This window comes from Papio anubis, chromosome 6 (genome assembly GCF_008728515.1).
Source record: "Papio anubis isolate 15944 chromosome 6, Panubis1.0, whole genome shotgun sequence".
Taxonomy (NCBI): Eukaryota; Metazoa; Chordata; class Mammalia; order Primates; family Cercopithecidae; genus Papio; species Papio anubis.
Genome location: NC_044981.1, coordinates 126,907,586 through 126,932,181, shown reverse-complemented (window position 1 = coordinate 126,932,181; position 24,596 = coordinate 126,907,586). Strand labels below are relative to the sequence as shown.

General features: G+C 39.6%; 1 protein-coding gene and 1 long non-coding RNA gene across 2 annotated transcripts in view; one reads left to right on the top strand and one right to left on the bottom strand.

The window, feature by feature from the left end:
• Window positions 1-813: 813 nt before the first annotated feature.
• Window positions 814-23,013, bottom strand: LOC108585585. Its single transcript, XR_002521758.2, has 4 exons — window positions 22,931-23,013; window positions 10,482-10,624; window positions 1,316-1,431; window positions 814-941 (listed from the first exon to the last, which is right to left on the bottom strand). It is a non-coding gene; the product is annotated as an uncharacterized LOC108585585 (long non-coding RNA).
• Window positions 22,426-24,596, top strand: part of PDE7B (phosphodiesterase 7B) — a 334,895-nt gene continuing 332,724 nt past the window's right edge. The window contains exon 1 of the mRNA XM_003898137.5: window positions 22,426-23,212. Within this exon, the coding sequence (XP_003898186.1) occupies window positions 23,192-23,212 (21 nt within the window). The 5' untranslated portion in view covers window positions 22,426-23,191. The remainder of the gene's footprint in view (window positions 23,213-24,596) is intronic.

Genomic DNA, 24,596 nt, shown 5'->3' with positions numbered 1-24,596 from the left:
GCATCTATTGAGATAATCATGTGGTTTTTGTCTTTGGTTCTGTTTCTATGCTGGATTACGTTTATTGATTTGCATATGTTGAACCAGCCTTGCATCCTAGGGATGAAGCCCACTTGATCATGGTGGATAAGGCTTTTTGATGTACTGCTGGATCCAGTTTGCCAGTATTTTATTGAGGATTTTTGCATCGATGTTCATCAGGGATATTGGTCTAAAATTCTCTTTTTTTGTTGTGTCTCTGCCAGGCTTTGGTATCAGGCTGATGTTGGCCTCGTAAAATGAGTTAGGGAGGATTCTCTCTTTTTCTATTGATTGGAATAGTTTAAGAAGGAATGGTACCAACTCTTCCTTGTACCTCTGGTAGAATTCGGCTGTGAATCTGTCTGGTCCTGGACTTTTTTTGGTTGGTAGGCTATTAATTATTGCCTCAATTTCAGAGCCTGCTATTGGTCTATTCAGGAATTCAACTTATTCCTGGTTTAGTCTTGGGAGAGTGTAAGTGTCCAGGAAATTATCCATTTCTTCTAGGTTTTCTAGTTTATTTGTGTAGAAGTGTTTATAGTATTCTCTGATGGTAGTTTGTATTTCTGTGGGGTCAGTGGTGATATCCCCTTTATCATTTTTTATTGCGTCTATTTGATTCTTCTCTCTTTTCTTCTTTATTAGTCTTGCTAGTAGTCTATCAATTTTGTTGATCTTTTCAAAAAACCAGCTCGTGGATTCATTGATTTTTTTGGAGGGTTTTTGAATTTGGGAAGATGGCCGAATAGGAACAGCTCCAGCCTCCAGCTCCCAGCCTGAGTGACACAGAAGATGGGTGATTTCTGCATTTTCAACTGAGGTACCAGGTTCATCTCACTGGGTTGTGTTGGACAGTTGGCGCTGGTCCGCGTGTGCAGGCCGACCAGGGAGAGCCGAAGCAGGGAGAGGCATCACCTCACCTGGGAAGTGCAAGGGGGAAGGGAATTTCTTTTCCTAGCCAAAGGAAATTGAGACACACAACACCTGGAAAATTGGGTAACTCTCACCCTAATACTGTGCTTTACCAAGGGTCTTACCAGGAGATTATATCTCACACCTGGCCCAGAGGGTCCCACGCCCACGGAGCCTCCCTCATTGCTAGTACAGCAGTCTGAGATCTAGCTGCAAGGCGGCAGCGAGGCTGGGGAAGGGGCGCCCACCATTGCCAAGGCAAATACCCATTCTTTAAGACATCTTGCTAAGAAAGGAAAAATTCGTTATAAAGGATCATTTTGAATATTCAGAAGGAAGGCCTACATGTCAAATAAGTGAACAGACCTTTCTGCCGACGTACCTACAGAGACAGAGGTCCAGGCCAGTTCCCCATCACCTCTTACCCCCAATGTTACAGGCTCTTCTTAGAGCTTTCTCCATCTGGGCTCTTTCTCAGTAGCTTGTTTTCACATCTGGCTGCAAAACAGAACACAGTTAATCCGGTTTCCCTGCCTTGCTGCACAGAGGGCCAGTCAACAGCTCTCTTTTGACTTATCTTTAAATATTTTTTAAAATGTTCATTACTGAGGAGAAATAAAAAGGAAGTAACAGTGGCATAAACAGAGTGAAATGATAAGGCCTAGGAAATCTGACATTGTACTTTTAATCATGGCCCACATTCTTTGTTTCCCCAACTTGCTTTTGAGAAGGAGTGTCCCACCCCATGCTGGGCATCTGATCCTGCATTGCTCTGTGCCCTCCTGGGTTTATTTCCACGTAGGTGCACATGGCCTCAGGGCGCCATCATGGAGGGTCTTGTTCTCAGTGGACATGATACAAGGCAGTATCCTCACGTAGTAAAGGTTCAATCAGTAGTTGTTGAGTTAGTAAATGAATGACTCATATGGCTAATTTTTTACTGATCTGACTGATGGGTGGATGCAATCGAACATTGCCAAAGTGAAGGGTTACACAGTGGGAAGGCAGTGGGGGTGGATGCAGTTGGGAGGCAGCAGAGAGAAGTACAGGCCGATCCCTCACATTGTAAATGCAAAACATTCTCAGTGGAATTTGGCTTTCCCACATAGTGATTATGTGTCATAGTGTGTACATGCTCTATAGCTTATTTCTCAAAACATATTTGTGGGTATGCTTTTGCCAATGCTATTTTCATAAGACATGTCTCACAGAAATGTCCAGGAGCAGCCAGAAGCAAAACCCACCAAGTCCTGTTTCGTTCTTGTTCTCTCTTTGCTAATATGTGCAAGACTTAAGATAACTGAACTCATACTTTTCCTACCTAGGATAGAATTATCTTATAAATTCTTCCGTTAGCCTACAAGTAGTCTGCTTTGATCCTATGGAATTACAAGCCAGTAGAACTGCTGTATTTTACTTGAGTGTGGTTACCACTTGGTTGGCACACACTAAGGATATTTTTGACTCTCTCTTTGCTGACACGAGCTACAGAGCCTAGCTGAGAAAACCCTCTGAATGAAAACAAACAAAAACCTACCAGAACAAATTAGGGACAGGGGAACTTGGAAGCTGTGTAAGAGTTGTGAAACCATCAGAACATTAGGATTTAGGGTGTCCCTTTAAAGTTTTTTAGACTTTCTGGGAATACTCCTCGGGAAATGTTGTGTTTTCATAAAAAAGTTCTTCTGTGCCTGACAGCATGAAGAAGCACGTGAAGACTGGAGACTGTGAGAATGTTTTCAGCAAGAGCCAATCTGGTAGCAAAAGGCTAAAAATTGCATTTTCACAGCTCCGCCAGAATATGCAAAAATTTCTTGTCTCTATCTATTTTATGACATTAAAAATGATTTAAGGCAATTGACACTTCTATTTCCTCCAAGGGGAAAAAATAGATTTTGTAGAGTTCTGGCATATATCAGTGCATGATTGTTTCAGATCATTGTAGCTGGAATGGGCTGTTGTACCAAAGCTTATCTAATATACTTTGTTCATTCATTCAAAAAATCTTCACTGAATGCCCGTTAAGTGGCAGACACTGATCTCTTACTGCATATATAGAAATCAAGAGGAGAGCCGTGGTCTACTTAATCAAGAAGTAGGTCTAAATTTTTATCAAGCAACCATAGTGTAGAGACACGACAAAGTCAACCCATTTCTAACCCAACCACTAAAGATCAAGAAGGAAATATTTTAGTATATGAGTTAGGTAACCTGGTTATTAGTCATTTAGGATATGAAATAGGACTTGGAAAGATTATTAAGATTTTGAAGTAATAGACGGAAACCATCAGACTTGGGAAAGAACACAGATCTCATTTTTCTGGATTAGCTGCATTTGGTTGCTTGCGAGGTGAAGCTTTAGAGGAAAAGGAAAAAGGAAAAAAAAATTTGGCAATCAGAGGAAAAGGGAAAAAGGAAAAGAATTTTGGCAATCAGGTTACATGAATAGCAGGTTTCAGCAGATGTAAGTAGTCCCAGGTAGCCTGGGCCAGAATGTCCTAAGATAATCAAGGGCGGCTTTACTGGCGTGGTTATTATCCCAAAAGAGACCTGCTGGAAAAAGCTCAAGTCTGCTGCTGTACAGCATGACCTTTGGTGCTTTCTCTTTTTTATTTCTCCTGTAGGAGGCAAGAGCTACAGCTTAGTGGGTAAGAGCCCATGCTTAGTGGCCAGCCATGCCTGGGTTTGGGTCCTGTTCTGCTACTTACCAGACAGCCCTGTGATTTGAGTTTCACAGCCTCTCTGAGCCTCTGATTCCTGCCTCATAAAAAGGGCATGATGATCATGTGATACTTCATAGAGCAGAATGAGCTTAGAATAAGCACTTAGCCCAGAGCCTGACACAAGGCAAGGATCTAACTCTTTCTAGCTAATATCTCTTGCAAGGACATTAAGGCCATTTCTTGTTAATTAAAATGAGCCAGCTGGCATCACAGGTTGGAAATCCCTTAGCAACTGGTTAGCACTCAGTACAAACTTGCCTAAAATTGGTATATTGGCACACAGTTAGGAAGTTACCACTAATTCTGTCACACTTAACCATTTCATAATGGTGATCTATTTAGAGCAGTGATTGAAAAACAAGAACTTTAAATTTGGTAAAGAAGCTTTATATGCTTTATTTGTTTCAGAAAAGGACAATACCTGAGTCATGTTCTAAGAAAAACATGAGCATTTTTGAAAGCACCCTATGTGGACTGAATAGTGAAAAAGGAAAGGCATGTGAAAAAGGACATTTTAAAATGCTTTGAAATCACAAAGTCACTAGCTAAGTTTTGTGGTGTTCTGGCCACTGAGGGACTGCCAGGGTCTGTCTTCCTTTTTTGCCGATAGAGACCCCAGCACCTGCAGTACTGGTAGTGAGGCTCATGGTAGCTCCCACTCATTGGACTCATTCTGTCATTTTCAAAAGATGTTCACTTCTTAAAATACACTTACAATAACAGATCAAGTTCTTATGATCTAAAATAATTTAATGGAAATTTGGAACAAACATAAAACTATATAGATCCCCATCTTCCCTGGCTGTTTCTCTCAGGTTATAAACATATTAAGCTTATCACCAGCCTAAAGTAGCCTGCTTGGGAGTTGGCACTCTCTCAAGCTGCCCTTGCCCCCTCTGCTCTCCTCCACAGTCAAGAGTACATAAGAAGTAGTCCTCCCTGACTCTGTCCATTTCCTCCACTCCCACTTACTGCTCAACGTCCTGCAGTTCCCGCTACTCCCTTAAAATTTCTCTCTACCCAGCTAGAGGAGAGCTTGCAGCTCAGAACTTACCATAGGCTTAAAGGAGAAAAACTTGATCTAGTCCCAGGAGAGCTCTACACTATCCTGGGCTGATATCAAAGGAACACAACTTTCCAACCCCATCAGTGGTCACCCACTACCAACCCCTGCCCTCCAAGGCAGGAAGCAGGTGAGTTGAGCTAAGGGATGAGATGGAAGCTGGCATCATAAAAAAAAGAAAGAAAGAAAGAAAAAAAAAAACCAGTGACATCTCTGGAAGTCACAAAGTCACCTGTCTCAAGAGGAAATATTGAGTGCCTTTTATCAAAGCTAGCGTTCATTCTCCAAGAACCCATTTGTATTTGGAACAATCTGAGTTCCTTAAAGCTACAATGATCATATTCACTTAATTTCAATAAATAGATACGTTTGTTTGCTTTACAATAGCACCTAGGTTTACATTAGAGAAATTTAGAGGAAGCACCCCTCTGTCTTTAATTGGCTTCCTAATTACACTAATTTTATTTGATTGATATATTAGGCTTTGGAGGAAAGGGAAAAGAGGGGTAGAGAGGTCACAATACAGTCCTTTATTCTCAGCTCCAGACAGCACAGGAAATCCTCAATTAAACTATACCACTTCCCTCAGTACGCCATAAAGCCCATGCATTATATTTAATATCTTTAAGCTCATTTATAATAATGGTTTTATGTGATGTGGTAAAGTTAACTCATTCCTTCTGGACTTTCTTTTCATTATTATTGTAGAACAATGCATGCTTCTTGTGAAAAAAATCAGAAGTTCAGAAGAATAAGTCCTGAAAAATTAGTTTCCAGCTGTCCTCCTTAGGTTTTCTTTAGAAAACTTCCCTGTGACAATTCCCTCCATTTGGAGAGGCAGACAAGAGGGCATCTCCTCACTCACAGCGGGGACACTATGCCTCTCATATCGTGCTGGGACTTTTTCTTGACAGGATTGAGGGAGATTCAAAGTTCCCCAAACCCAGAGAGGAACAAATGCATCAACACAGCATCTCAGACCCTGGAGAAAGTCCAGCCGCGGCCATGGTGTTGCTATAGAATGTTTTCTTCTAATGCGAAGTCTGACTTAGAACAAGGTCTTCCTTGTGCCTTCCCTTTCAGGAAGGGTTGGCTGGACCCCGACATTTAGTAACTTAGGACAAAGCCTTCTGAGTTGGTGGACCCATAAGGGCCAGAAGGAAGTGGTTTTCCTACAAGCTCTGTTAACCTGACCTGGGCCACAGCACAGGTGAAGGTTATTGGAGAAGAGTGGTTTCATCTGGGAGGGTTTCCTTCCAGTATTATCCACACCTGAGCAGCACACAACCTAGATGCTCAGGTGGATCACAGTTGTGGGATGCCTATTTATTTTGTGGTGAGCATCTGAAAAGTCATCCCCACCTCCAGAGACTGCTCAGCTCCCCACGAAGGGGCGGGCCAGTTCTGTCTAGTTCTCCACTCTCTGCCCTGCATGGTATCTAGGAGTGGCACTTCCCCCTGAACTAGGAATATCTGACCCTCTGTGTCTCCTTGTGAACCCCGTTGAGGTGAGTATTCATGTCTCTGATCTGACCCAGCAGCGCCGGGTTTGCAAGCTTAGCTCCCAAACAGCCTTAAGCTTGTTCCCATCCAGGCAGAGAAAGGGAGATGTTAGAGAGGCTTGGGGCCAAAAACAGGGAAAGAAGGGAGAGGTTCAGGGCAAAACCCTATCCAGAAGTGCTGTTTATTTAGCCGAGTGCTTTCTCTCGCAGAATAATAGATGACTACTGGGGTAGCGGGGCAGGATCCCTGACAAACATACCCTCTTCATATGCTGCCAAAACATTCTTGGAGATTGTGTTCTAGGAATCACCCTAATTCTGTGATATTCCACATTTCCACGACTGCTCTAGGGTAGAATTAGAACAAATGGCTAACAGGATATCATTCCTTACAGCTCAATAAGGCGGATTGTCTCTGGATTCTGCGTAAGAAGGAAACTAGGAAACATCAGTATCTAAGTACTTCTAGTGACTGGGAGGGAAATTTAGATGTCTGGCAAACTCTTTTGTTTTTTTTTTTCTTTTTTTGAGATGGAGTCTCGCTCTGTCGCCCAGGCCGAGTGCAGTGGCGCGATATTGGCTCACAGCAAGCTCCGCCTCCCAGGTTCACGCCATTCTCCTGCCTCAGCCTCCTGAGGCAAAGTTTTTATTTAACCTTCTCAAAGAAAATTTAATGAACTTAATTAATTTTAATGACTTTTTAGCCTCTGAAAATTATTTGGTTACAAAATTAGCTTAGTAATGATTACATTGATAAAGATATTATTTTAGCACTAAATCTGAGGGGAGAAAATTACCATGAGTTTCAAAATATATTATTTTTGACTACTTCAAAAGATGTTTGAAGTTTTAAAATTATTTTTACAGTTTCTCTTACAACCAGAATATTGTATTGCCTTAGTCCATTTGTGCTGGGACAAAATATATAGCAAAATACCTGAGGCTGGGTAATTTGAAAAGAACAGAAATAAATTTTCTCATGGTTCTGGAGTCTGGGAAATCCAAGATTAAGGCACCAGCAGGTTTGGGTGCCTAGTGAGGGCTGTTCTCTTCTTCCAAGATGGCACCTTGTGGCTGCCTCCAGAGGGAAGTGACACTAAGGTAGAAGGGCAAGATCCTGAAATGCTGTGTGAAGCCTTTTTTATAAGGGCACCTGATCCCATTTAGGAGGAAAGAGTAGCCCTGGCTTAACCACCACTGAAAGGCCTCACCTCTTAATTCCATCACATTGGCAACACCTGAAATTTGGAGAGGCTCCATTCAAATTGTAGCACTGATCTGTATGAATCAGATTATTGACATCGTGTCTAAGCGGCCCATTAAAAAAGGTGGTAGACATTTATCTTTCTTGTGCTCCTTTGTAGTCTAAGTGCATGTTGTACATGATGAATGCTCAATAAATAATGACCAGACCTCTTAGACCTGACTTATTAGTGATTTAAATTTCAACTTTGCTTTTGTGTTTAGAGAAGAAAGAGGAAAAGTTATGCTGTTCAGAGGAAGCAGAGCTTGAGCTTGAATTCTAGCTCTAACTCAAGTGATTTTGGACAGGTTAGTAAACTCTCTGCGACTCTATCTGCCTATCAGTAAAAGGCAGATAATGATCCTACTATCTCATAGAATTATTATGAGGACTATGATCACACATGAAAACACCAGCACAGGACATGTTCTTAGTGTGTAAAAAAATGCCATTCCCATCCTTTCTCCTTTATATGGTACAATTGACCTGACATCTACAGGTGTTAACAAGAGTTCTAATAAACATTGAGGCAATATGTTCTTTCCCTGTCAGTGACACTAGAAGGATTATATATATGTAAGTATATATTCATTCATATGAATATTAATGAATTATATATAAATATATATTATGTAAATAATATATGAATTATATTATGTAAATAATATAGAAATATATTATGTAAATAATATATGAATTATATAGATATATTATGTAAATAATACAAATATATTATGTAAATAATATATGAATATATAAATATATAATATATGAATTATATATAAATATACATTATGTAAATAATAGATGAATTATATATAAATATATAATGTAAATATATGAATTATATATGGTATATATTATGTAAATAATATATGAATTATATACTTATTCATATGTGTTACATATGAATAAATATAAACATATTCATTCATATGAGTATGAATGAATTATTTATATGAATAAATTATACGTTCATGCTTCCCTCAGCCCATCCATTGAGATTTTTACAAACATTTTCCAAGTACCTATATCTGCCAAACAAAGTGAAGCAGTGGGGCTTACAAAGAAATATAAAACATGATCCTTCCTTGGAGGAGCATCTTATGAATCCTCCTCACTGTCACCCATCTGTTTTCCTACCGTGGAGACAATGGAGAAGTAGACCAAAGATTTGGGGGTGGGGGCTGGTAAACGTAAAAACAAAGAGAAGTCCACCTTTGTTATATTCTTGAAAGCTGATTGGTATGAAAATGAAGATTTGTGTTAAAAAGAAAGTAATAGAACAAAATTATCCTGTTTATAACAGAACAGAAAATTGTGGCATCACCTTCTATCTGCAAGAGTTAAGCAAAGTTGTTACCCTTCATTTTGAGGAATGTACTCTGACATTTTCACTGAAGTGAATAATGTTTTCTGTTTGTCCTAGTATAATTTTTTGAGTGTTTCTTTAAATTGTTCTTGTGTTAGTTGACCGATATTTTCCAGGATATAATTACTCAATATCATCCAATTCATAAACTTTTCCTTTTCAACAAATGTTCTCATCATTGTGGTGAGTAGCATCACGTCCTTGTACATTTCCTGGGTGTGTTAATATTGAAGGCAGGATATGCCCAGGGTGGTGACTCCTTCAGTTTTCTTTAACATTTTTACTATCTTTTGAGAAAGTCTTTTTGCAGCTTTAAATTTTGGATCAGGAACACAGCCTGTACTTTGCTCAGGCATACCTGGTGCTGACCTACTACTGAATAAAAAACATTTGGACTTCTGTTTTTGCCTAACTTGGAAGGGGAAAGAGGTATTTGTTAGAGTTGTTTTAGAATGCCAAAGAGGATAGCATAAACAAGAATATTCCCCCAAATTCCTTTCTGTTCCCTCTACCACCCCCGCAATGTGGGAGGGAACTTGATTCTGACAGCCGTCTGCAGGGAGGAATTTTTAGCCAATCTCACCTGCAGTTATCTGTCACTGTTGGTAGCATGATTTCCGAATAAGGAGATGGTTTCTTTTTAATGGAAAAAATTTCTTTATGTCCCAAACTTGGTAGGTATTTTAGTGAGAAAAAGGAAAAAAAAAGTCTGATAAGGAAGGCTATAGTTGGTCTTAAACCCTATTTTTGGCCATAGCACAATCCTAACTGATCCCTAAAGACTGCAGTCCCCAGTGGACTGCCTTTCCTTTCTTAGAGCCAGTACAGCCCTGTCAGGAGGTCTCCACTGACTTCGTGCTGGGTGCTAGTGGGGCTGAGGAGTAGTATTTGCGCCACACTCAGGCCACAGCTGCAGCAGTCCCGTGGCCTCTGGGAAGTACTCGCCTCCCTGCCATTTTTAGTTTTAGTCTCTTGGGTAGCCATGCTCCTGCCCCTCAATTTCTTGGTATAGGGGTCTTTGAACAAGGCAGTCCTATCTGATTTCTCACCCAGGTCTGAGATCTCCTTTCCCTTCTTAGGTTCAGAACAAGCAAATGGCCACAATGAAAACATATCAGAAATTAACTTCCGTGTGTTTCTTGCTCTTGGAGCAAGTTTAGGTGTTAAAAGAAAACATGGAAACCAACAAACAGATAAATAATGCATTAAGTAGGACCATTATTTTCAATTTTTAAAAATTATCAATGATCGTTTATTTTTCTTTTTGTCAATGAAGACAATTTTGAGAGATTTCATCTGCAAAGCAGACTGCATTGTGCATTAATTTTTCAGGTTTCTCTTCCTGTCACACAAATATATCGCCTTTTACTATAGTAATGAATGTTTTCTGTTCTTCTTACTTAACAATAAAAGTAACAATCCGCTAGAGCATTAAACAGCACAATGTAGTAAACAGTAACTTGCTAAGTTAATAAAGTTCCAACCCAAAATAAAGAACTTGACAATTTTATTGCTCTGTGAAGTCTTATGGTTTCAATTTAGCTTTTGAGAATTGTAAAATTGCTCTAGAAACTGCCCCCACAGTAATGCCACATTACTGTGGGATCCCTAGTTAGAATTTGTCAAAATAGATTTAGGCTTTTACCTTCCCATTTCCTGTAGCAGCTTCAGTTTTCATGGTTCGATGTTCACCGAGTAGTCAGAATGATACAAACACAATGTCCTGTGATCTTAACGCAAGGGTATTCTATTGCCATCATGTGTATGAGGATTTTTGTACTACATGGCCTGGGATGGAAAGTACAACAGAAAGGAGGGTCAGGAAGAGAAGGACCTGAACCAAAAGAATAAGCAAAATTTGACTTCCCCCTATAGATTTTTTCACTCTAAGTGCCATTCACAGAAATTTGGTATCCGTGGAAACCAATGCAGTACATGCTGAAGTTACATTTTCTCTGCAGATACAAAAGGCTAGTTATCTAAGCTGATGTTATGCTTAGGATTAGCAGAGAGAAAGTGTTTGAGTAAAGTATAGAATAATTAACTGGATACCTATCATGTGCAGGGAACCATGATTTGTACAATGAAGGATACAAAATATACAAGAAAGGATGATAGATATGGGACCATTTATTTCCATGTGGGAATGTTGACAACCTTTAGCATTCTGGCTTTCCTTAAATTTATAATGTTACCTAAGAAAATATGAGAACATGTTCCTGTCATAGTTTTAGATTTTATCCTCTGCTTTGGTAAAAAAACAAAATGTTGTCAAACAGAAGATGGAATTTTCCTGAGACTTATTTTATAGTTGAATGATAAACAAGAAAGATTCCCAGAAATTGAATAAGATCATAACAACCTTGCAGGCTGTTGACCAGAAATGAGGCAAAGCTGGGGACAGAGGGAAATAATAAGACAAGTGAGTGTTTGACAGCATGTTGATTTAATCAGGGGTAAAAGAGCTGCCACCGCAAAAAGAAAAGAGTGTGTTCAGAGGAAGAAAGAGTAAGAAATGATTTGGAAACAAGAACCCATTCAACGAAGTTGACGTAGGTTATGACCAGGAACAGGAAGTTCATGGCGATTTCTGTGAGTCAGGAGAGGTGTACCCCTGGGCAGGGTAGATGTTCACTGTGCTGCAATTCTGCCTGAATTCAAGGGTAAATCATAGAGAAGTCAACTAAAAATAACTTTGCTTTCTTTACTATCAGCAGAATTGGGTGACAGAGTTCTGGCATAGCCTTGGGGAGTGAGTCTGGGTGTCTAGAAAATGGTGAAAAATGAAAGAATTAAATCTTAACACTGTTCTAATGGGACTCAGGGAATGATATGTTTGGATCAATTTTACAGGTTAAAAAACTAGATAGTTTCTGACCCCTGCTACATATTCACTGGTCAGCACAAGTGGGATGTGGGTGTTCCTTTACTCTCTAGCAAACCCAGAGAAGGTGGTAAAGTCAGGATTGATTGGAAATCCTGCAGCATGGGAAATGTGGGTTTGGTTTGTGGCATGACAACAAGCAGGCATGGGAGACACTGAGGGAAAAAATAGACAGCTCTAGAGAAAAATGCATCCATACTTCCAACCTCTTGCTGAAACATATTCCTAGCTATTCTTTAGTCTGAGAATCAAGAACATTTTCCTGTTGACAAATGTCTACCTCAATAAATAAGGTGAAAGTGCCATCTGAGGCACTTTAAATGCTGCACGTGTATGTCTGTGTGTTCATAGCTAAACATTTGAAATGGTTTTCAAGTTACAAAATTAACTTTACATGTGATTCATTTAACATAATTTGACTCAAACATTTCATTTTAAGTGTTACAAAACACGTCAGTTGTAGCCAACATGGCAGATTCACACTATACCCAGGCCTGGACGCTTGCTTCTCTCTTTAAGCATATGTTCCAGGTTGCCACAATGTGATTGTGAGTCAGAAGAGAAAAGTCACCCCACAGCTCTGTGGTCTTTGCCAGAAGAATTCTGTAGTGTAAGTGGTAAAAGTTCAATCATTTGTAGGTGGACCAGATAATATTTAATGTTGGTCATCATCCTAGACATGAAGCGCAAGATGCAGACATTTGTTCTATATCTTAAATGATTGGTTAAAGCCATTTCAGAACATTAGGATGAGAGATCTGAAGTAAATAAACTATCTCTGCTAAGGCTGTGTTTCTCAGGGAGCATTAGTGAATAAGTGTTCGGTTTGCTATCACTAGAAGTTCCTATTTTTTATTTTACTGTCCACACCTAACTACACCAACTCTGCATATATTTTCCTTGTTCTTCCAAGCTCCCCAAAAGAAATATAATGAGGGAAGTTCCTGCTACTAGCAACCTTCTCTGAGACATAATGTCTTCTAGCTCTTCTTTAATGCTAGGAGCAGCATCTATTTTACTGCCCTGCCCATCAAAATCTTTTTCCTTTTGCAAAAGAAAAGGCTCATGTCTTGATCATTCAATAAAGTTATCAATTTTCTTTCCCTTGGGTTCACATAATCTGCCCAGTTTAACTTCCGGGGTATTGGGTATGTGGTTGTAAGGACCCCCTTTTAGTCTCTGAATTACATGTTTGACTTACACATAACTTCTCCAGCAATCTCTTTTCCTCATCAATTCAGTCATTAGACAGCTATATATTGATGATCTATTACATGCCAGGTTCTGTGCTAGGTGTTGGGAACACACTGCACAGCTATTTAAGTTTAGTCCAGTGGCCTCATAAAGCTTACTATCTAATAGTGGCCTGTTACTGAATACTTAAGTATTTGGATGGCTTTCTGAAAATACGGGTAAAGTATTTCCCTACTCACTAGAAGACTTGTAAAAAAACAATGTGTGAGTTAAACTTGTTAAGTGGAATTCAGGTTTTAAATGCTTCGTACAGCTTGCTATTTTAGAGCCTCCTGCAAAGTTAATAATCAAACTAATTTTTAATATTAATTTTAACTTTAGCACTGATACATTTTCTTAATGTTGATCAATATTATAAGCACTCAAAAACACTCAAGCATTTTAAAATGCATAAAAAGAAAACCTTTCTAAATGGAATCTCTATTTAAATGCACTAAGAGTAAATGCTGTTTAAAGGAATCTTGATACAATATTGTAAGGAAAGTGGTTAATCATTAACTTAATTTTTAAATGTGGACTTTTATTATAATTTCTATAATGTAGAAAGCAAAACTTTTAGCAATACAAAAACTGCAACCAATAAGAAAATACAAAATATACTTTGTTATAATAAAAAGAACACACCAGCAGTAGGCTACCAGAGAGCCTTCACCTGTTGTGTTCTGAAGAAGAAACCTTTCCCCAGAGCGTCTGCCTCAGGGTCTATGTTGTGGCATGTATTAGTTTGTTGGTGCGGCCATAACAAAATACCCCAGATGGGTGGCTTAAATAACAGAAATTTATTTCCTCACAGTTCTGGAGGCTAGAAATCCAAGATCAGATGACAACAGGATTGATTTCTTCTGAGGCCTCTCTCCTGGGCTTATAGATGACTGTCTTTTTTTCTGTCTTCACGTGGCCTTTCTTCTGTGACTGACTGTGTCCTAATCTCTTCTTATAAATGCACCAGTCATATTGGGTTACGGCCCACCTGCATAACCTCATTTTACCTTGTTTAATTACCTCTTTAAAGACCCTATCTCCAAATACAGTCACGTTCTGAGACACTGGGGGTTAAGACTTCAACATATGTGTTTTCTGGTTGAGGGAGGGACATGATTCAGCTATAACATGGCACGTCTCTAGATTAGAAAATTCCGGTTTGCGAGTAAGTAGCCATAGGAGTCACAATGCAAACTTTTTTTTTCTCCTATAAAAACTTCAGCATGAATTAGGTTATCAGACAACTGCTACATTCAGAATAGGCATTTCTAAAGATTTGTTGATGATATGATGACAGCTCTCACCTTGAAGAGCAGAGGATAAAGGAATAGAAAATGAACCCAGAAAATGGGTGAAAGATGGGGTTGGAAAAATGCCAGAAGGCATCGCTTCAAGAAGGCATGCTCACAGTGGCTGAGTGGAGGGCAGGCGAGAGATGCAGATAGCTCCTGAAGCCTGCAGGCTGAGGGGGAGCTCAGTTACTCAAGAGGAAGGGGTTAACCAAAGCCGAGTTGTGATTTACAAATTTGCCCTGATGGAGAATGTCTGATGATAAGCATTAAATAGCAAAGTTTAGAAAAAGTTCTTTTCTTCTTGTTTTCCAATTGTTCTTTCTACTGGACACTTTGCCATGATTCTGAGCTAAATTAGCCCTTTGGAGACATGATCATAAGATAGTCTGTTGATCTGGAAAACAGTTTTCGTGAAAAACGAGATGGTAGAAGGAAAAGAGAAAACAATTTGAAATGCAAAGCACTGTAAATGCATAGGAGAAAAATCCAGTAGTAGGGCTGAATAGCTTTTGCTCATCGAATTTTAAGCAATTCATTCTTAAAGTATTTGGTTGTTAATGACATAAGTTATGAATCACAGTGGACATTCAATAAATATTTGTCAACATTATTTACATTATGCTTATGGAATGATTTTTTGGTAAATGAGTAACGATTCTTTTTTTTTTTTGAGACAGGGTCTTACTCTGTCACTCAGGCTGAAGTGCATGGTTCAATCACAGTTCACTGCAGCCTCAACTTTACTGACTCAGCTTCACTAGTACCTGGGACCACAGGCACATGCCACCATGCTCAGCTAATTTATTTTTATTTTTTGTAGAGACAGATTCTTGCTATGTCACCCAAGCTAGTCTCAAACTCCTGGACTCAAGTGGTCCTCCCACCTCAACCTCCCAGAGTGCTGAGATTACAGGTGTGAGCCACCATACTTGGCCCAGTTCTATTTTCAAAGGGATTAAAATGTGCTCTGAGTGTATCACTATCTTATTGCCAGCAGGGAGGAGAATTCAGATGAACAATCGTGTTATAATGAAGTGGAAAGAAGTTGGTATAAGATATAGCATCAATTGGCAGAAATAACAAGTTGCTAGATAGATTTGGACAGGTGGCACATGCCAGAGGGTCAGGTCTAGGACTAGATTTGAGAAGAGCACTGTACTGGGAAGAGGGACTGAGAACATGAATGATGAGCTGCCCAACCTTACTGGGGGTGTTAGAGATTAAGTGTGTATGATCTTTCGAAAGCCTTAAAAATCCTGAATTTTGAAACTCTGTCTGTACTACCTTTCAGAAATCTCACAAAGTCTGCAATCTAAAACCCTGGTCCCAAAGGTTTTAGATAAGAGGCTATAGACTTGGACCAGTTTCTATTCCCACCTGCAATGTACAGTAGTTTCCTTGGCCCCATATTCTCATCCACATTTTTTATAGCCAGACTCTCTAAGTTTTATAAATCTAATGGAGATGTATTAATGTGCAATTGTGTATCTTATTATTTTTTACAGGTTCAGACTTCTTTCCATCGATCCTTTGTTTTTTTACTCTATTTATAATGTATTTGATCTTACAGGAGACTATAATTTTGATGTTAGCTACTTTGCCCATTTTCTTTATGGCCTTTACCTTTATGTCTTTTGTAGGAAGGTCTTTTGCTATGGATCATTGGTATATCCAATCAAATATTTTCTGACAATTTGACAGTTTTGGTTTTTCATGTTTAAGTCTTTAATTGCAATTTATATTTGTATAATGGATTTTGGAATGAATCTAAGTTTAACGTGGTTGGGTGTTATATTTTGCAGATGGCTAGCCTTGTTCTAACATCATTTACTAACTATTCCATTTCTTCTCCACTCATTAAATCATCAACTTTATCTTTTACTAAATTTTTATATACATGTTGATTCACTTTTAGACTTTTTTCTGTTCCATTTTTTAAAAATTGTAGATAACTACACCAATATTGCAATACTTTACAATGTACAGCTATTTAATCGCTACAAAAGACGTCTTCTTCTATTTTTCTCTAAGCAGATTTAACATTGTTGACTATATTGTACATAGTTTTCCTTGGATACTGTGATACCACATCCTTCTTTTTATCCTCATATATTGCCACTTCTCAATTTTATAATAGGCTTATCCTCCTTTCAATACTGGTATTCTTTTCCGTTTTCCCCCAGACCCTCTTCTCTCCTCACTCTAAGCACACTTCATGAGCTAATGTGCCTAATTTCACCAATATGATGCTACCCAAAACTGTTCTTCTAGCCCAAGTTTGTTTGTTTTGTTTTGTTTTGCTAAGTTTCATAGCCACATATCCATCTTCACTTTGATGTTAGGTTCAAAAGTGAACTTATCATCTTCCTTGCCTGATATAGTTTAGATATTTGTTCCCTCCATATCGCATGTTGAAATTTAATCCCCATTGTTAGAGGTGGCGCCTAGTGGGAGATGTTTGGATCATGGCAGCAGATCCCTCATGAATAGTTTGGTGACGTCTTTGCAGTAATAAGTTCTTACTCTACTAGTTCTTGCAAGAACTGATTGTTAAAAAGAAACTGTCAGCCATGATGGTGGCACATGCCTGTAGTCTCATCTACTTGGAAAGCCAAGGCAAAAGGATTGTTTGAGTCCAGGAGTGTGACGCTGCAATGAGCATGATCACACCACTGCACTCCAGCCTTGGCAGCAGAGTGAGACCCTGTCCAAAAAAAAAAAGGGAAATAAAAGAAAATGGTTTTGGACAGGAACGGTGGCTTACACCTGTAATTCCAGCATTTCGGGAGACCAAGGCAGCAGGATTGCTTGAGGCCAGGAGTTCAAGACCAGCCTGGGCAACATAGCAAGACCCTCTCTCTAAAACAAAAAAAAAATTTTTTTAAGAGAATATAGACAGTTGAATTGCAAAGGAAAGAAAATGACTAAAAATGGTCATTTCTATAAGTGATGGATCATGGGCTATTTAAGAAGATTTAGGATGAAAGTGAAAATAAAATAAGGTTACTCCTTTTAGATTTTAACTAATAAATTTTAGAAAGTGGGGTCATTTCAAATGCTGTGCTTCAAAGAACACTTTGAAGTATTTGTTAAATAATGGTGCCTCTGCAGACGAGTTAGTATTTTAAACTTAGTAGTCTTAGATTAATATTACTGTGTTTGGTGGAGATAATCGGATAGATACTGGGAAAGACATTGACATAGACATGGACATGCATATAGATATAGGTGTACGTATATCCCTGAAGTTTTCTCAAGCTACAAAGGGTGAAGTATTTGTATCATGGGAGAAGACAGTCAGCAGTTACATCTAGGAAATGGGGACGCTGGACATTGAATTTGTTAGGACACTTCCTATCATGAGTAACAGAAAGCCAACTTAACCTCAGACAAAAAAGAAAATTCACTGACTATCATGACTGACTGTATTAGTCCGTTTGGGCTGTCATAACACAATACCACAGACTGAGTGGCTTAAACAACAGAGATTTATTTTCTCACAGTTCTGGAGAATGGAAGTCCAAGAATAAGATGCCAGCAGGGTGGTATCTGGTGAGGGCTCTTTTCCTGGTTTGCAGACAGATACCTTCTCTCTGTGTCCTCACATGGTGGAGAGACAGAGACCTCTTGTGTCTCTTCTTCGTCTTTTGAGGGCATCAGCCCCATCAGATTAGGAACTCGCCCTTTTGACCTCATTTAAGACACTTGTCTCCTTATAAGCCCTATCTCCAAATACATTAGAGGTAAGGACTTCACCATATGACTTAGGGAGGAGGCATAATTTAATCCATAGCACCAACTGTTTGAACTTGATTTCTGAGAGACCATTATCTTGGCTGTGCATCTGCCTTCATGGTGCTCCTTCTTGATCTCCTTTGCTGGATCCTCCTCAATTTCGCATTACTTAAACAGAGTTTAGCCTTGGGTCTATTCTCATTCCCTAAGTGATCTCATGCCCTCTCACAGCTTTCAATACTATTTCATTTGTCCGTGGTGCTCCAGAGTCCTATATAAGCTGCCTACATAAGATTTATACTTGGATGTCTCATAGATATTGCAAAGGTAACATGCTATCTAGCATCATCTTAGTTAATGACAACTAAACTCAAATAGGCCCTAGTGCTCTTGGCCATCATATTATATTTCTCTGGTAATTTGGGCTCTTTACTCTGTTGGATGACATTTTATATCTCCTTTCCTCAAACCTTCATCACCTCCCCATCCACTCTCTTAGACAATTGTTATTTCACTGAGAAATTAGAAGTCACAGAGAATGTTCACATACAATGATGGTTGCATTGCCATTGCAACCCACCTACCAACACCTGTACCATTTACTTTGCTTTGCCTTCTATGTCTATGGATGAAACATCCACACTCTTTTCCAAAGCCAGTAACTCTGCTAGTTATATATCGCTGCTGAAGCAAACTAACACAAAATTAGTCCCTGTTTCTCTAGGTGGGTTTGGCTAGGTACTTTGCTTAAAATCTCACAAGGCAAGAGAGCAAGGTGTCAGTAGGGCTGTATTATTTTCTGGAAGCGCCAGGGAAGACTCTGTTTCCAAGTTCATTCAGGTTGTTGGCAAATCCAGTTCCTCACAGTCGTAGGACTTAGGTGGCTCTTTTCTTGCTAGCTGTTAGTTGGGGGTCCACTCTTTACTAGTAGAGACCTCTTTTGGGTCCTTGCACATGGCTCACAACTGAAAGAGACAGCAGCATTGTGTGAATCCTTCTCAAACTTGGAATCTCTCTGACTTCTGCTGCATCTCTCTTCTGCTTTCAGCCAGAAAAATCTGCTTTTAAGGTTTCATGTGATTAGATTGGGCACACTCAGATAATCCGGGATAAAATCTCCCTACTTTAAGATCCAGAACCTCAATTAAATCTGCAAAGTCCCTTTTGCCATGCAATTTAACATGTCCCCAGGTTCCAGGAATTAGAGTGTGGACATGTCTGGAGGGCATGTAGCCTATCACAAATTCGATTTGTGCCCCAGCAATTTCCTCCCTCTCTTCCGCATCACCAATTATTCCCCTCAACTGCATTGTTTTCCATCAGTGTACAACATGCTGATATTCCCTTCCAATGACTGCTCCATTTCTCTGCTCTCTTTGGGGCAAAACACCTTGAAATAATTGCCTAGACTCTCTGTTCCCAATTCTTCTTTCGTTTTCCTTAACCTTTCAACTTTCTACTACACTCAACCTTCTTTTGTTAAAAAGATACAAATAATTACACATTCTAAGTTTAAGGGTCAATTTTCAGTCTTCATTTAAGTGTCATTTAACACAACTGATGATTGAAATGTTTAATTTACCTTCTAAGAAACCATCCTCTCTTGGTTTTTCTTATACTTTCTGGAGGCTCCTTGTCAGTCTCCCTTGCTAGTCCTTCTTTATATTCTTGACAACATAATCATGGACTGCCTGCAGCTCTTCTATCTGCACTCATTCCCTTGGTAATCATATCTAATTTCATGACTTTAAGTACTACAGGTATACAGTGACTTCCAAATTTATATCTTTAGCCCAGAACTGTCTCTTAAACTCCATGCTTATATATTCCACTGCCTAGTCAACATCTCCATGTAGATATCTTACAGGCAAGGTTAACATAGTCAATATCAAACTCTTCATCTTTCCCACAAAACCTGCTCCTCCCACCATCTCTTGGTCAGTGCTAGCTCTGTTCTTTTACTTGATGGAACCCCACATTTTGGAGATGTCATTGGCTCCTCTCACTAACCTCCCTCCTTTATACTTAGCACCCAATCCATTTAACAAGTCTTATTGTCCTTAACACCAACACATAATTAGAAGTAAACCACTTCTAGCCACCTCCACCAAAGCATTGTGGTAGACACCACGAGGATGTCTGGCTTGTTTATTGCAGTATATCCTTTATCACACTCTCTTCTACCTTGACCTCCACATAGTTGCCAGAGCGATCCTGTCATGACGTAAGTCAGATTGCCTCATTCCTCTCCTTAAAGCCCTGTTTCATGCAGACAGGAAGCCAAAGTCCTTAAATGACCTAGAAAACTCTCCATGATCTGTCACCTCTGCACCCATTGCCATCTCCTACTACTTACCAGCCAAATACTCCAGTCCCCAGAGCCTTGTACTTGATGTCCTCTTGTTTAAAATGCTCTCCCTATGCCTCCCTCATCAACTTCCCATTTGTGTCCAACATCACCTTTGCAGTGGCACCTTCTCTGCATACTCACTTTAATATTGCAAGCCTCTATCTGACTAGTGACCCTTCCCTCTCCTGTTTTTCGCTTCACAACATTATTACCACCCAATATCCTATATAAATTTTTTATTTGTTGTTATGACCATTCTCCTTTCAGAAGAATCTAAGTTTCATGGGGTCAAAGAATTACGTGTTGGAGGGTAATTGTGTATGTGTATTACATGTTTTCACTGCATTCTCCCCAGCACCTAGAACAGTGCCTGGAACAGAGTACACAATCAAATATCTGTTGCTGTTCAGTGAAGGTCCAGATCTGTTCTTTATTTCACCTCAAAACCAGGCTCTTTTCCCAGGCTTCCCCATGTCAGTAAATGGCAACTCTAGTTTGCCCAAGCCAGGAACCTGGAAATTACTCTTGATTCCTCTCTTTTTCTCACACCTCTCATCTTCAAATACTGCCAATGCTCTCTGCAAATACACAGGCCCCTTTCGAAAATCTGGCCCTCCCACCTTCTCCACTGCTCTCACCCAAGTCCAAGCCATGATGCGCTCTCACTTAGGTTAGCACAGTGGCCTCATTTATCAGTCTCCCTGCTTCTACTCTTGCTCCCTAGGAGTCTATCTTCCACAGATAAAAGAGAAATCTCTTCAGAATTCGTGTCGAATCATAAACATTCCTCAATTCAAAACACTGTGATAGGTAGGTTTTCACCTTGGAATAAAATCTAAGTCCTGTGTATGGCCTGTAAGACATGTCCTGATCTTGTCTCAGACATACCTTCTGAAACTTCTTTCTTCCCTTTGCTCATTCTCTTCGAGCCACTCTATTTCCCTTCCTGTTCCTCGGCTCTGCCAAGCACTCACCTGTTGTGGGACCTTTACGTGGCTTCCTTTGCGTGGGATGTAGAGGCCCACAGTACCTGCTGTGTCCCATCATTCAGGCCTCTGCTCCAAGTTGCTTTATCAGAGGGCTGCCCTAATCATCTTTCCTAAAATAGCAAACACACACCACACACACACACGCACGTGTACACACACACCTCATTCTCCCACCTTATTTTGAAGCCCTCATTACCACCTGACATTATACTTTTACTTATTTTTCTTTGGCAATTTCCCTGCTTCTCCAAAATGTAGACTCCATGGGGGAAAAGAACCATCTGTTTTGTTCACTGTTGTAACTTCAACACCAAAGATAAACCCCAACAGTTACAGGGTTGCTTAATCCTAGTGCCTAGCCTCTCAGGGATATAGAAATACTTTCTTTCTCAAAGAAACAATATTAGCATTTGAAAAAGGAATGTGGACTTTCCGTAGTGTTGTGCCCACCCTTAAAACATTGTCTGCCTCAGAGCAATGGAGAAATATGATTGGCCTCTGTGGGTCCCATGCCCCCTTGTGGCTCTGTTGTAGGAATGGGGCTGGGGGGAAAGTCCATGCAATCCATAGAAGAGAGGAAGGAAAGTTCTGCCCCCCATGCTCCCCAAGAAAAGGGCTGTGAGCAGAATTCGGGATGGGGAAAAGGAGGATGATGTGGGGGAGGCAGAAACAACAGATGGCAACTATGGAGATTTTTCCAGAGTGGGAAGAGTAACCCAGGGATAAGCTGGGGTCCCTGGTAAGGGAAGTATTCCTAAATAACTGGACCTTCATGCTTTTTGGGAAAGAACATGCTGAGGCCGCAGGAACACCTGCATGGCACCACCATAGCCCTGTTTCTTGAATGACTCCTGCTGGCATCACGAGGCACCTCCCTGGCAGGGACAAGCCCGAGGCTTCACCACAGAAGCTGGAGGAAATGCAGGGACCCATGGCACAAACTGACACCGGAGTTCTATGTTTCATTGCACATCATTTTGTTCACCAGTGCATTTGCACGATTCTGCCTCTATGGCTATCAAGATTAATTAACAACCCATTTTTAGGTACGAGTAAAAATGAATTAGGTAAAAAAAAAAAAAAAAAGCAACAGCTGCCAAGTGAGCATGTAGCACACATTCACAGACGGAAAAAATCTACATCTTGCTGCTATGATTTAGCTCAGGGTTTTATATTTAATTTTTGTTTTGTTTTGCTTTTGTTTTTATACACCTCACCACAAGGTATTTTAAATTCTTTAAATGTATTCCTGAATATAGAAAATGTTTCTTGGGCTCTCCTGAGAGTGGGGTGCCCAGGCTGACCACAGGCACACACACATTCTTCCCATAGTACAGTACTTTCAAATTAATAGCACATGCAGAGGAAAAACTAAACCCTTTGACGTCACTCTTGAAATGAGGAAACATAAACAGAAAAGGCTCCACTCCAGTAAGCTGCCAGAGTTGAAGCCGATTGGTCTCTGCTTTTCCTTGCCTGTGGCAACTGACAGCACCTCCCAGCCTAGCAGGCCGGCGGCTGCTCACCCAGCCAGTCAGTTGGTCTGGGTACTGCAGCAGACTCGGCTCTGTCCCAGCACTTGTCTAGGAGAAAAGTGGTGTTACTCACCCAGGGAGAGTCTCTCTTTCTACCTTCCCTCTTTCTCGATCTCCTTGTGTGCTTTTGTGTATCTTTATTCCTTTCCTTTTTTTTCCTTTTTTTCTTTTTCTTTTTTTTCTTTCTTTCTTTTTTTTTTTTTTTTTTTTACTTAATTATATTCCTAATCCTGGATGAAGTTGCTGGATTCTGCAGCACAAGTCTTCATGAACAAGCAGCACCGCTCAGAGATTTCACGGCTTTCAAAGGTCACAGAACTGCCACTATGGTTAAATGTCTTGTTTAATGGTTGAGGTATGTACAACAAATTTAAGCGGCAAGCTCAGTTTTCTTGAGAGAATAGAGTCACAGAGAGATGGCAGGATTTTTATTTAAAATGAACCTGTACATATATATATTTTTTGTCTGTGATTGTTACTACAGCAACCAGCTTTTGAATTTCCTTCCTTTTTCTAGGCGAACTGACTAAACATTATCACTTACCCTGAATTAACCGTTTAAGGGCAACAGGGTTTCATTCCAACCAGTGTAATGAGACTCCGGCATTTTCACTGCACTTTGAGCCCACACTGAGGTGGTCTTTAAAAAAAAAAAAAAGCATTATTTTTTCTCCAACATAAATCTTGGAGTTGGGTAATTTTGATTTTTGGTGGGACAGGATAGGAAAATGCTGGTAAAGGGATTGGTAAGGTTTGCAGAACAGGGAAGCAGGAAATTAGTTTTTTTCTTGAGTTTTTCATGTTGGTTGATAGCAGACTTCAAGATGAAGAAATTAGTGGCAAGAAGGGAAGAAACTGATAGTGAGACTGAAGGTAGAAAAAAATCAATAGAAGACGTCCAAAAAATGAATTCTGAAAAAAAATTCTTCATCACCTTGTTGCATTTTTCAAAAAAATGTTTTGGATTCAGAAGTCCAGGAGAGATGCAAATACTAAGTTATATGACCAGAAATTTAGATACTATTATTTATAAAGGAAAGTAAAACTTCTTTATTACCACTGCAAATTTGCTAATTATCTTTTCCTACAATAGTTGAAAATGGAGTCATATTCAATTAGGGGCTTAAGTGATTGAGCCTGGGGACTAATTAATCATTTAAAAATTCTGTTCTTCATGTGCTCTAGCCAGAGTGACTATTGCAATAAGAGTAAACCTTTTTGCACCAGAGGCAGGCATATGCATTCGTGTATAGTAAACACACTAAGTGCTGCAGGAAGCTTGGCAATTCAACACAAGGCTAATGTTGTTTTCAATGGCACATTATTATGTGTTAAGGGGGATCCCTGCTAAAAATCATTCCTATCCAAAGAGTCGGTTTTTGTAACAGCAATTTAAGTAATATATGGTTACCATGGATTGCCTTATTACCCTTCTCAAAGTTATGCAATAGTGAATAAGACGGGATTATTTGAAATCATAACCCTGTTCCAAAATTTCTAACTGATTTGCTTAAAGTTTCTATTCTCAACATTGAGAACCTGAAAGCTTTAAAACTGGGTCATGTCAGCAGTAATATTAAGCACGATCTCAAACACGAGCTGTATTTCAAAGGGTTAAAAAAATTAACTGCATAAGACTGTAATGTACCAAGTTAAGAACTGCAAAAATATTAGCTCTGAAATGCAGAGGATGTGCCGTGAATGGACAATTGCTTTTCTGCAGCGCCTAGTGGGAAAAC